Source organism: Corvus kubaryi, unplaced genomic scaffold (assembly GCF_017639235.1).
Source record: "Corvus kubaryi isolate FWS band 111438036 unplaced genomic scaffold, C.kubaryi_AGA036_p1.0 37334, whole genome shotgun sequence".
Lineage (NCBI taxonomy): Eukaryota > Metazoa > Chordata > Aves > Passeriformes > Corvidae > Corvus > Corvus kubaryi.
This window is the reverse complement of record NW_024581108.1, coordinates 14,227,315-14,240,979: the sequence shown is the minus strand read 5'-3', so window position 1 is coordinate 14,240,979 and position 13,665 is coordinate 14,227,315. Positions and strand designations below refer to the sequence as shown.

At 39.0% G+C, this 13,665-nt stretch overlaps 1 protein-coding gene across 4 annotated transcripts in view; it reads right to left on the bottom strand.

Annotated features, from left to right (window-relative positions):
- Window positions 1-273: 273 nt before the first annotated feature.
- The window catches only part of ADGRL4 (adhesion G protein-coupled receptor L4), a 74,786-nt gene continuing 61,394 nt past the window's right edge, over window positions 274-13,665 (bottom strand). For 3 of the 4 annotated variants that reach the window (XM_042030392.1, XM_042030390.1, XM_042030393.1), the window contains 3 exons: window positions 5,480-5,571; window positions 2,421-2,589; window positions 274-1,977 (listed from right to left, as the gene is read on the bottom strand). In XM_042030392.1, coding sequence (XP_041886326.1) covers window positions 1,915-1,977; window positions 2,421-2,589; window positions 5,480-5,571 — 324 coding nt within the window. In that variant the 3' untranslated portion in view covers window positions 274-1,914. The remainder of the gene's footprint in view (window positions 1,978-2,420; window positions 2,590-5,479; window positions 5,572-13,665) is intronic. The other variant, XM_042030391.1, reaches the window with a different exon arrangement.

The window sequence follows — 13,665 nt, the reverse complement described above, 5'->3', positions numbered from 1 at the left end:
TAAACATTTATGATATATTTTCTTTCCAAGGAAATTTTTTCAATCTCCCTGAGCATGCTGAAGTCATTATATAGTTACTAGAGATGCTTTGTCCAGATCAGCTTACTATAGGTTACAGTTCTGCAGGAGATTAAAAATGATGGGCTGGTAGATATCCTTCTAAAAATACTCTTTTAAGTAATATGTATCTGCATGTCCCAACCTTAGAACAAAATATACAACAGCAAAGGAAATACAGCAAATAATTGAGGGCAAAGGATATGTAACAATGAGAACTTTTACCACTGTATTTATTTAAATGAATGGAAATGTCAAAATGTGGAAGCAAAGCACTCCAGTTTATTCACATATTTTACATTCAAAAGATCAGGAGATTTCTTTAGTATTTTTTTTAAAAATAGACTCCTCTTTTTTCAAAAAACTTGACAGAGCCATGGAATATACTTAATGAAGCCTGTCATTGCAGTGCATACAATGAAAACCTTGTGTACATGGAAAAAAGATAAAAACCAAAGTTGACCATTACTAAAACCAGATTTCCTGTAATATAAATAAAATTCAGAATAGTGCTTTATTTTAACAGACAACACGACAGTGGGATTTATTAACAACTACATATTTACAGTGTCTCACTGGTAAAAATACTGGGCTTCATCTGAGATCCTAGACACTTCCTGAGAAAGCAACATGGACAGGAGATTGCTCAGCACTTCACACAATTTAGGTGCTAAAAGGGTGAAATTAAAGCATACTTTTCAAATAAGTCAGATGCCATAGGTGGAATGGTTGATGCAATGTGTTTATGCTCTGCCAAACTTGCACCTCGATCCTCCCTTTGATTTCAGTAGTTCTGTACATACTCCTAAGGTTAAGTGCAGGATTATTTAAAACCCAGGAGCCTCAGAGGAAGACAGCTGCTTGACTCAGTAGAGTCAAGAGTAGAGAAAACTGTTGTAATTGCAATTTTACACAATGGAGAGGCAAATTACCTTGAATTTAAATCTGTATCCTTCTGTGTGGGTGATTCCTATCATTTTAATTTGGTTTTACAAGGCCTGGATTCCAAGTATCTCTATGAAGTGACAAACCTGTGAAAGCATCTTCTTCCCACAGCCTCCAAAATCATAGTGCCAGTTAAGCAGATCTCAGTCTTTTTGGCAATTAAATAAAACAAGAACCAGATCTGTTTCAAAGTATTCACAAAATAATCTTTCAGTAATAAAATGACTGTCCCACCATTCTTGTATCAGATCTGACCTCAGCTCTTTAGATCTAAACAATTCTTTAGAAGTTATAAAAATAAAGGATTGATTAATATACAAATATATATTTCAGAGTGATAAGAGAATAATATTAAACAAATCCCTTTTTTAATCTACTTTAAATTAAAAGAAATGTTTTCAAAAGACTAGGCTGAAGCAGATCTTTATCTATTGACTCTTTAATGGAACCCATTCCCTGCAGATGGTCACATACAACTTAATGTAAGAAGTTCATTACTACAAAAGGATGGTGAACATGTTTCCACTAGCAAAGCACTTCATAAAATCTGCTGTGCCAGTTGGTTCTTGGTATCTTGCTTTCAAGAACTGCAGATATTTTTAATATTAGAAACAAAACCTCAGTCACAAAGTCTTGAGGTTCTTTAGAAATTTGCTGCTTTCCCTTGTCTTTATTAATATTTGTTTTGCAATGATCCAGTTTGTTTTCTATACTGTTTTTATACAGAATAAAATAGATGTTCTGCACAAATGCACATGTATGTACAAAACCAGTAATTCAGCTAAGAGATATGCCTGCTCACTGGGTCATTTCATACTTTCACAATACCATATTTTGCAGTATTATCCATAACAATAGCATGTAGGTTGCTTCCTTCTTCTGCTGAGATGCTTTTGGGTGTTTTCGTTCCCTTTATCTCAAGCAGCCGAAACAGCAAGGAACATTTTTGAACAATCTGTAATACTCCTCCTGAATCTGAAATAAAAAGATTGAATGTATTTATGAAATAGATTTATTGATAGATCTATATGTATTTGAATTCATTTTGTACTGCTCCCATCACTAGATGTTTTAAGGTGGGGCTGAATTTTTCTTTAGGACAGAACACTGAAGAAAGTATCATCCAAGGGTAGTGTGGGTGAATCTTGCTGCTAATTGAAAAGACTGGAAGGAAATTTTATTACACACATTGTATTATTTCATCAGGTTAATGACACTATAACCAGTTTTACAGTTAAAAAGCCCCATTTTTCCATGTTTCATGCCTCAGTTTCAAAACTGGAGGTAATATGTGAGAACACAAAAGCTGGAAAGTGGTTCTGCCACCACTGAAGGCAAAATCTCAATTTCAGGGCTGGGCACCTGACTGTGTAGGGACATGAGACTGAGTCATTTCCCACAAGAAGTAGGACACTTACCTTCCTAGACAATACACAAAGAAATATGAAGATGAACATCCCCTGGAAGGCATTGAAGATTGTAAAAAGATAGGCAGTAACCACGGATCCCTGGACCACATGGAGGACCCCGAAAATCCAGGTAGCTCCAAGGAGAAACAGGAGAGCAAGGGCACCTCGGGCACAGGATCTAGACAGTAAGAAAACGTTGTGACCAACATGCAGGCACATGCTATTCCCCTTTCTTCTCCACTTTGGGTGGTGAATGCTGCCTTGGAAAGTTTTTCAGAGCTGCAAAGGCCTGAGAAGTGCAAATGCAAGGACTGCTCTTCAGGGTGTGCTGTAGCACTTTAGCATGAACAAACTCACATAATCACTATGGAAGAGCAAAGGAGTAAAACTGGAGGGCCTTAAAACACTGGCTTCTTTAATCTTCAAATATGTTTTCTCTAGTGTACTGCAGCACCATATGATTTGATTTAAATCTACTGTTAGTGTAATTCCCCAAGGAAAAACATATGTCTGTTATGAAGCATTCCCCCAATTTTCCTCCTCCCCCTTATCTTCCTCAAAAAAATAACCCAGAAAAATGTTCAGTATGCTCTTAGGTCAGTGCATGGGCATGACATCAAAGGATTCCCAGGCTGCCTCTCAGGTTCACTGCAGAGGATGGTGCCAGTTGTAAAATCAGATTCTTTTAAAATTCTTTCTCTTAAAAAAACCCCAAGAAATTGTTTTTAGAGCACAAGTACTGTCAAATAGTTCCTGGGTCAGCATATTGATGCACTAAAATTGTAGGAACTGATGGGCTAAAATTTTTTTTCCAAGATGCTGTAGAGCACTGTACACAGGTGTCATAGGTTAGCAAGCATAGTCCCGGAAGGGACGTCCTTGCTAAGGGGTGCTTACAGTTTCCTCTGGGACCTGATAGAACCTATCAGCTGGCCAGTTTGAATATGGACAATTCTCTAAGCCACTTAAAGTTGTGATCACCTCTGTGATCCACATTTAAGAATAGGCAAACTCCCCCTCCAAGCTCTCTCTCGTTTCCGGCGCTGGCACAGGTGGCTGCAGGGCCCGAGCAGGGCCCAGTGGGCCCGGCCAGGCCCTGCTTGGGCCAGGCCGGGCCGGGCCACGGCCATCCTGGAGCCATGGACCTGTTCCAGCCGTGGAACCCCCCCCACTGCCTTGCCGTGGGCAGCCGGAGCGGCTCGGCTCTCCCCCCTCTCCACTGCGATAAGAAAAATTCAACATTCCAGCTGCAAAGCTGCAAGGCCAAGGTGAGATTAACCCTTTTATTGCTGTGAAGAGCTGAAAACCTGAGGGAAGAGAGAGAGGAGATGCTTAAAGCTGAAATTCTGTTGTGAAGCTATGATATATCAGAGTATCCTGTTGTAATTTCAAGAAGATATGGGGGGTGGAGTGTTCAACTCGTAAGCAAAAGCACCTGCTCTGAGATAGGCAGATGGTGACACAGCTGTAATTTCATGGGAAGTTTGGACAGGGAGAGATGGACCAGATGAGGACTTTTGCTCCAAACGGGAAAGGAGAAAACCTCAGTCCCTAGAGATGCTCCCAGAGATAGTCCTAACGATGAAGATGATGAAGACCCTTTGCTCCCAGGGAAGGAGAAGGGCCTCTGTTTTTGTTTCTGAACGGCTCAACCTTAAAATTATACCCCAAAAAACTTCAAGAGTGGACCCTCGAAAGCAGTTGCGGGAAAAGCTGCAAGTCGGGGGAAAGGACTCACACGCAGGCAGAGAGACTCCTCTTCCTAAATGGACTGAACGATATTTGGAAGTGGGCGGCTGTCTCATTGTGATAATGTTTTCATAGCATGAGCAAGAAGAGACTTCTCTTTCTAAATGGACTGAACAAGGTTATTATGGAAGTGGTAAACAGACTGAACATCTTAAGGGTTGTCTTTGAACATTGTCAGTGGGGGAAGGGAGGAAGGTGGGGGGAGGAGGAGAGTTCTGAAGGTGGTATAATTTTTTTTTCTTCTTTTAGGTCTGTTAATAAACTTCTTTATATTCTTTCAAGTTTGGTGCCTGTTTTGCATTTCTCCTAATTCTTATCTCACAGCAGATAAACAGTAATGAGTATTTTGGACCAAACCACTACACTAAATTGGTGTTTCTGCCCGGTTACAAACCGAACCCGCGACAACAGGCTTGAGCAAATTACAGCATGTTGTCTTGGAAATGAAGCCACTGATTACTTTCTTATTCATTCTCAGCTCAGTCATTGCAGGACTTCCTTTGTACAGCAGAAATTTTTAGTACTGTTCCCCTGAAAATGAATAATTTTCAACTTCATTAGAAACAGGTCACCACATGAAGCTATGAAAGGTGAGGAATAAGAGAAAGTAATCAATCAAACAATTGCTAAATCCTGACTATAAATCTAGTTCAATGCATTGAAACTGCAGGAGTGTTCCTAAGCAACACAAACAGTAAGTTGTTTTCAATGTTCCCTGTAGTACACTTCAGCTTTTCCTGCACAAACGGTTTTCAAGGTCCCTATAAATCAGTTTTAAAGAGAGTGAGTTGATGGAAAAATCATAGCAGCATGCAAAGTGAAATCCTGGAGAGAATCCGCTCCATTCCCCCAGTGCCACAGAAACACAACGTCCTACTGCAGACTTTTCCCAAGCAACACGAATGCCTCCAATCTCTTATCACTGAATTACTTGTTACTTCAAGGCAAATATTTTGGTCCCATTTCAGGAGTAAGTTTTGAAATCTGTTTTGGCTTGCATAGAGGCTGTGGAAAATACTTAAGAAAAAAGGACAATCTCTTCTTTAACTTTGCCGTCAGCCTTCACCCTCTGGTTGATATGGCCCACTTGTTTTCCTTGTACACCTCTCACACACACCCCAGCATACAAGGTATTGCTCAATGGGAATAATGACTGCAAAATTTATGTCTAAATATAGGTAAGGGTAATAACAGAAAAAAAAATCTTTATTTTTATACAAATCTCAGGAGATTAAACAGTTATTTTTGAATAGTCACTATCATCTCTGTTGGTATTTAAACCTACAGAAGGTAGAATTTGTATTGAATGGCAAACTTACCTTATATTTTCATAACAACTGACTTCTGGCTTTAACATTGCAGTGTGTCGAAATACTTTATAAATAATCACTCCAAAAGCCAACAAATTAACCTGAGGGGAGCAAAGAAAGGAACTTTTAGTTCAAACCAGGATACTCTTGAATGCCAATAACTGTTAAACATTTAAATGAAACAAGTCAGATAGAGTTTCTGGGTATCTGAAACTTAGGGAATCCCGTGCCAGGAGGGGAAAAAACCCACCCTGTTCTGATTCACTTCTATTAAAAAATATGAGCCCTGAAATAAACACTGGTCAAACAGGGATGTAACCCTACCTTATCTCAACAGTATCACTACCAACAGTCTGCAAATGTTTATTGATTTTATCGGTAAATCTCTTCGATTTCCTGCTGAGATTATTTTTCCTAAGTAGAGATGGATGAACGGAAAGGAAAGGAATGAAAAGGAAAAGGAAAGGGAAAGGGAAAGAATTAAAAAAATGGAAAGGGAAATGGAGAAACTGCTGAAAAACCCTGTACCATATGGGTTTTCTGTTGTACTGTATCATGTTGATCTTGAAACATGTGTCTTTTGTTGCTGAATAACATTAATAACATCATTCATTATGAGGACTTTGGGGTGTGAAGACTTTCAAGTGACACAAAAATCTTAGAGGCTTACACAAATAATTAAAAAAAATCTAGCTTCTGTTGAAAGGCTCCTTGCTGCATATTCTCTCTTATATTTTATGGTTTTTCGTCACAGATGAATAATTTTGGTATTTTTTTCCTTGATTTTTGTAAAATTGCATTGCTTTATTTGAGTTTGAAACGAAGAAAAGTGACTAAAAGAAGCAGTTTTGCAAATGATGCTCAATTGTGGTTCTGATCCTCTCTTTGCTTGGCTAGGCTTCACTGATCTTTCATTTAAATTTATACTGCATTCCTTTAAAAATGTGGATGGTTGCTCTCTTACTTTGTAGCATTTAACATCAGAATCTATTTAAAATGTCAGTGAATGTACTAAATTTTAGCTCTGTGTCATTGAGGTACTGTTTGTAAACTTTTGGTTGCGATCCCTTGGTCAGTTCCTGTGGGCTTCCAGCTGTAGAATGAATAGAATTAATGCCTTCCTCAAGCTGTTTCTCCAGAAAGACTGTATGGTTTTTCCCCTGCTTCTTTTTATTTAAAAAAACCAAACCAAACACAAAATCCAAACCAAACTAAAACAAAAATCTCTGAAATGAAAACCAAAAGCTGTTGGAGCACAGCATCACTTGAAAAGGAATAATTTTCATTTGTTAACACTCATTAGGTATGTCCTTAGAACATTTTTGTTGTGTCAAGGGGGGAATATCTGATATTAAAGCAGGCTCTGCTTTAATTAGCTACATGCTCATAGTTTAATGAAGCATAATATATTTACAATTTGATAAGGACAGGAGATAGAGTTGATTAGCAGTTTAGGGAATTAGTCCTTCTTTGAATACCTTGTACTAGTGCTGATCGTGAGAGCTATTCTGAAGCTCCTTATATTTAAAATTGTAATCTATGATATCTCCTAAACCAGCAATTTTTCAAAGTTAATTATAAGTCAGTCAGCAGTTGTGGATAATTATATGCAGACTTACTTTTTATCTTATATTTGTTGGTGAGTAATATATCAAATAAGTTTGTGCACACACTTTAATCTGCGTAACCCAGCTAATGTACTTATTAATTTGAAAAAGGTAGCGGGAAATGTGATCAAAGTACTGTGAGCATGGAGTGCACACTGCTACTTCTTCAGAAACTGCATTGGAGATGGCAGCACAAACCATGCAGCCAACCTTCCTCTGTGCCAGCCCCTCAGTAGGATTACTAATGTCAGTGAGCACCTTCCTATTGCCAGAAATAGGTTCTGTGAGAAGCTCTATGGGGCAACCCCCCCTTACTCACAATAACAGCTGCAGAACAGGCAAGGCTTTGCTGAGCAAGGATGGCGCGGGCAGCAGGCTCCATTTCTCCTTGTCCCAGTGGAGCTCCTTTACACAAATACTATTTGCACTGTCCGTTGCACAGGATAATAGGATTTGGCCTTCTGCATTAAAGTAATACCCATTAACTATGATCTTTTCATTCAGCAGCCCATTCTAATGGGAATAATCTGTATGTATCAGGGGAACGGGAGAGGTTAACACTGGCTTCTCAGAGTCAGCTGCCAGAACACAATTACTGTACAATATGTCTCAGGTAGCCTCACAGGAGGTAGTGTTACAGGGTAATGAGGGTGAACTTAACTTCTGAAACACCTGCTCATTTCCAAGATTTATAAAATCTTAAGTCAGTCTTTGCCCCATTTTGAAGCACTCCATTAATAAAAAAATTTCTATAGCGAAGCAGAAGTGCATAGTCTGGCTTTACATAATGCTTCAACCAAAGCTGGAAGCCTCTGGAACAGCATTTCGTCCTTTGAGGGGGATGAAATGGATAAAACCAAAGTATTAGTAACTATCCTGAGACATGGAAGTGAAGCAAAACTTGCAGGAAAACAACAGCATGAATTCATGGGTAAATCCCGGAGAAAAAAACAGCTAATGTAAACAACGTGTCAAGTGTGGCCTTTGGAGAAAAATGGTAATCCAAAAGGAATCCCAAAAGGTATCCTAAAATTGATGCATTCTGCTTCAACCTGATACTCTGCATGTTCTTTGCTATGAACATACCAATGGCCTCAACTATTTCTGGGAAACGGAAAGTAAAAAGTTCATGTTGGATGGCAGGACTGAGTTAGGAACACTAATAAGTTGGATTTATTAGGACTAAAGAGGAAATAGAACTGATATCCCCAAAGAGCCATATGTGTTCCAGCAAATGATATGGGAAGTCAAATCACTTAAAATGCCTGGCCAAAGATACAAACATTTAAGACATTTGAATTTGTATCCAAAACTGAGTTTCAAATGAGCAGAAATGGAGGTGGTAGGCTGTAAAAGTAATCTAAAATATAGATGTACACAGGAAATCCTGGATCAAACAGAGGGGCTTCTGGATGAGAGACACTGAAACATCTAAAAAGTTTCAACAGCTACTTACAGCCAAATATTGTTTTATTCTTGCTTTAGTTGTAATCATGTGTTTTCATTTTTGTAATTAAACCACGGTCTTAAGATCTTGTTGAATAAACCTTCAATGATATTATAATTAAGACTGCCTTAAGGTGACAGGCAAGGTGAATGAGAATGAAATGGCAAACATAAGGCATGCTGTCTCTGGAGAGGGAGCAAGCTGGAGCAGAGCAGGATGTGCAGGCAGCTGTGAAGCCGAGCTCAGGACAGGCTCTGCACAGGGCTGGGAAGGGCCAGCCTGGGGACGAGTTACCTGAATAATGAGCAGAGTTACACTGCAGCTTGGGGCAAACCCAGAGCGTGAAATGCTGTGGCATGGCCACAGTTTTATCAAGTGAATAATGATGTTACAGTGTGACACAGCAAGTTCTGGTGCCTTTGTTTTCAGTGCTATTACATGGTTGAGCAGTCAGAGAAACTGCTGCATGTCCTGAGAGGGGCTTCTCGGCAAGTCTAATAGACTAGAGGGGAATTGCATTGATTCCAAGCCCTGAACTGAATAATTTTTTGTATTTTATTTATTTAACAAACCACCCCAAACTGCTATTGAGCAAACAGTGCACTCAGTCCTCACCATTTTACAAAGGAAACCTCTGACTTTCTCCCCACCAGCCCAATTCTCTGAAGTGCTGAGCATCCTCAACCCTGCCTCCTCTGCAATTCAGTGGGAATCATGTTTCACTCATCATTGCTCAGGTGCACTACAGGACTAATTTTAATAATTAATCTATTCCTTTTTTTTTTTTTTTAAGTGGTTAATCAAAGTCAAGGACTGATACAGAAAAAGCCTCCACTCACAACATCTTCAGGGAATCAAGTCTCCTTAAAGATATTTGTAAAAGTATTTTTAGCCTTCTTAAATTCTTGAAATGTTGTGGTATATTTATGAACAAATGAAAAACTTAAAATATATTTCTGTGAAATAGACATTGAATAAGAGCAATTATTAGGATGCCATGAAATCAGGACTCTGTAGATATGGGCAACTACATTTATGTAGCTGTATAACTCTGGATAATCTCTGAGGAGACACAAATCTGCATGAGCTGGGTTTTATTGTACACCCGAGATGGAGTTTAGAGAAAGGATGGTAAGTGTTTGGTACATCTCTCTCTGGGAGATCACATATGAAAAGGGTCAGAAGGATTTAAGGTTTTGGAGTGGCTTCTGGCCCCGTTAAGCCAATATGCAGAACTCCAGTTAAATAGTAAAACTCCCACTGTCACCAGGATTGTCAAAGCTTTATCACTACACACCACAGAGAATGGCAATCCCAAGGGATTCACAGGCAACAGTGGACACTGGTGCAGGTTTTGCTCTGCAGATTAGCACTTAGGTGTGTCATGGATGCACACTGTAGTATAGAGCAGGACAGTGAAATTGCCCTGCAGCTGTTTTGGGGATCTCCATGATACAGTTCCCATGTTCAGAATTGTGATGTTGGTGGGTTAGGTCCAGCAGGCACACAAGGAAGAGTTCAGAGCTATCTGGAGTGGTACAAGTCCTAGGACCAGATCTGACCCACAGCATTGCTCTTGATAATTTCCTCTTGTAGGAGAGAAAAAGTAATTGAGAATTCAAAGAAATTTCCTGGTGCTCTCCTAATCATCTTGTCAACAATAAGGAGGCTTTGCCAAAGGAATTAGCCTGGGGAGGTCTGTTCAACCAATCATATGTGTCTTAGAATAAGATGGGAAAAGCAGTGTGTGGAGTTAACCTACCTTCACTTACATCTTGGATGGCTCTGGAAATCTGTTTGCAGATTTGCATCCCCCCCTCTCTGTCCCTACTGCCATGGTTACCTGAACAGGTGCTTCTGCAAGGAAGGAAAGCTGGGCATGGGCAGAGCAAGACACTGCTGCTCTGGCTTCTACTCCTCCCAGGTCTGGGACTGCCCCAGCAGAGAGCACTGAGGAACAATCTCATCTATTGTCTAAGCAAATTACAAACTTCTCTGCTGATTGTTAACTGTATTTTGGAAAGTTAGTAATAATATAAAAATGAGCATATAGGTCCTAAAATCCTAAGTGCTCCAGGCTGCTGGAGTTCTGCTAATGGCACAATGCCTAGCAATTGCTATATTTAAAATAGGTCCTTAGTTCCAGTCTTAAAGGTGCGCATTTGACATACTGGAAGAGTAACATAGTGTTCTGCCCTCAAGTAAATATCATGTTAGTGCTTCACACTGCATGGAACTCCCTCTGTGTAGATACAGAATGATAGTTATTGTTAGTTGAACACTGAATAGGATGAACTACACAAAATTTAATAAAACTTGCAAATAAAAATATTTGCACTCAAATTGAAGAGCTGTAATTTCTTTCATAATTAATTACAATTAAATTGTAAGACACTGAGTGAAGTGATCTATCATCATTTTGCCCCATCAAGATAGCTGACAGCTGTCAAATTTGACAACTAAGACGTCTTTTTTCCTTCTCCTCCCGCCCTGCTTCCTTTTTTAAAGCAAGACAAAGAGCACTTGAAAGCTCAGAGGGGAATGGTGTGTCTTTCATGACGGTAGCTCAGTTAGCACCTGGACTTCTGGTGAAATGAAATGGATCAGGACAGGGCATTCAAAAAAATTTTGTCTAATACTTTTTTTCTTGAAAAATGTCAGTTCATTAGCACTAAAAGACATTTACTGTTTTAGACTATGTTTTCACCAGGAAACGCTTCCTGACTAGGATAGCTTTTCTGAATAAAACCAGAAAGGACACTCCTGAACAATGAAAATCCCCGTGGACTGTGCATTTGTATAGGATGTTGGAGACATGGGGCACAGTTTTCTGTTTTCCTTAATATTCAGACTAGGCTATGACCCTTGGTTTCTCCAGGCTCTGAATTCTCTCCATTCCCTGCTACTGATGGATCTATTCCATGCCATATAAATAATTAAATATTCACTGGAGCAGAGAGACCTGGATTTCCCTCACCCCCCAGTTCCTCATCCAGGAATTATCTAAAGACAGTTTTGTTTTTTAAACACTGCTGTAATTGTTTAATATGAGACTGAGGTTTTGAGGCTATTTCCAATACACATTATTTATAGAATGAAAAAGGAATTGGTAATTTCATGTAGGATATCTTTGCGCAAAAGATACACCCCAGCCTTTCAAAAGTTATTAAAACATTTCAAATACCAGCCTTTAAAGGCTCTCTAGTGTTACAAAGAAGAGAAGGTATAAGAAAGAGGTAGCTAATTCTAAAGACTCAGACATACTAGTTCTGATTCAGTCTGAGCACTTTACATTCAAACTTCAAAAATGAAACCCCCAAATCATTCCCTTTTCCTTTCTTAGTCTCTGGCTCAATAATTGATGAAACCATCTATATGCTGATGTCAGATCTCACAAAAAAGAATGAGAAAATTTCTCCTGCTGCTCTCTTAGGCATATACTTGAATTTTTTACATATATCATATTGAATTTGGCTCTTTCAAAAAATGTCTGAAGTTCAGAGCAGCTGTATCTGTATCAGTCTGTACAATGACCCTCATTATGAGCGTTTGAATTAATGAGCTTGTGATGGTCTGAGTTCTGCCACAGAGAGCAATACATTTCTGTCTTTCTGGCTGGATGGCTAATGGCTGGGTAAAATGACAACATTCAGTGGGTCATCATTATTTCAGTCAGGGGAGAACGGAATTAAGCTATTAACAATACAACAGTTTAAGCTTCAAAATGAAAATGTATGCTATATTAATTGCATAAAATTGGACACAAGCTGGCAGTCAAACAGTCAGGGTTTGTCTCCTGACTGATTTATCTCATTACCATGTCCCCAGTGAATATATCTTCTTGAATGCTTTAAGTATACAACAGCAGTCTTATCTGGGAGTAGGAAATGGAACAAAAACCTTAATGAACCCCCTTTAGGCTGTATTTTTGGGAAATATTTTCCATTATTCAGGGGTAGAATCTTATAGTTCTAAGACTTTAATGATTTCCCTTGTTTTAAAAGTTAAAACACAGCCAAATGGGTTTATTTCAAATCCTGACTCAGGAAATAAAAAATGTTCACATAGTATTGCTTTTTATTTATGAATACTTCAAAGATTTCCTTTGCATACTTCAAGCTATAGATTTAGACTCAATTAAGTGTTTCCTTTATGTCACTTTATATCACTTAAAAGAAGATGTAAATAAATAAATAAATGAGGTTTCTATGCTTTTCATCAGGGTAAACAGCTTTGCAGACTTACGGATTCAGTGTTTCTTACTGGATTGCAAAACTAAACACATTATTCACCCTCAGTTCTGCAGCCAAGGGCAGGAAGAATGAACCAATTGATCTGCACCTGACCTCAGCCAGAATTATTAGCCCAATTAGATCCAGTGGTAGGACTGGGGTCTATTCTGCTTGCAGTGTGAATAATTACTAGGTTTACTCTTCTCCTTTTCCAAGAAGCTTTTGGGAAGGTGTGTTAGGAGTGACGTAAATCAGGCTGTTTAGTGAACTGATTCAAGGTGCATCAAAAAGTTCAGACTACACCTTGCTCCTGTCCTATGGTTTCTTTGCATAGATGGGAACCTTTCTTAGGGTGCATCTGGAGCCTTATACAGGAGCCCTGCAGAAGGAGTTTTGCATGGCAAAGAGGAGTGACATAGTTGAGTATTATCTTTTAGCACAACTAGCTTCAGTGAATGGATGAGCTACCTGGAAGGAGAAAGTATCAGGAGCATGACTGAGATGTCAAGTCTGAGAACAAGCCGTATTTGCCATTTTGGAGGCGTGAATACTTGGCAGAAAGATATCCATACCTTCCACAATTTGCCAAATCCTCTTGAGGATTTGGCTTTTTGCTTTTTCAGAAATATCCGCAATTCTGCTGTGGACATGGTCGCAAAATCCCATGGTGTGATTTATTCAAAACCACAAAAGCTTCTTTCAGTGACCAAGTGAGATTTCCAAGCAAAGTATTCCTGTGCAATTACTACTGTGAATTTAAATTCGCCTCTCTAAATGGCTGTCAGGGATGAATCAAAAGGGCAGTAGAATAGTGGAAGAAAATCTGATTCGAGTGAGAAAATATGTCATGTGGATGAAGTCACTACGTAATTGCTAAGAAAGTCCAAAAGACATCATCAGTCCATGTTT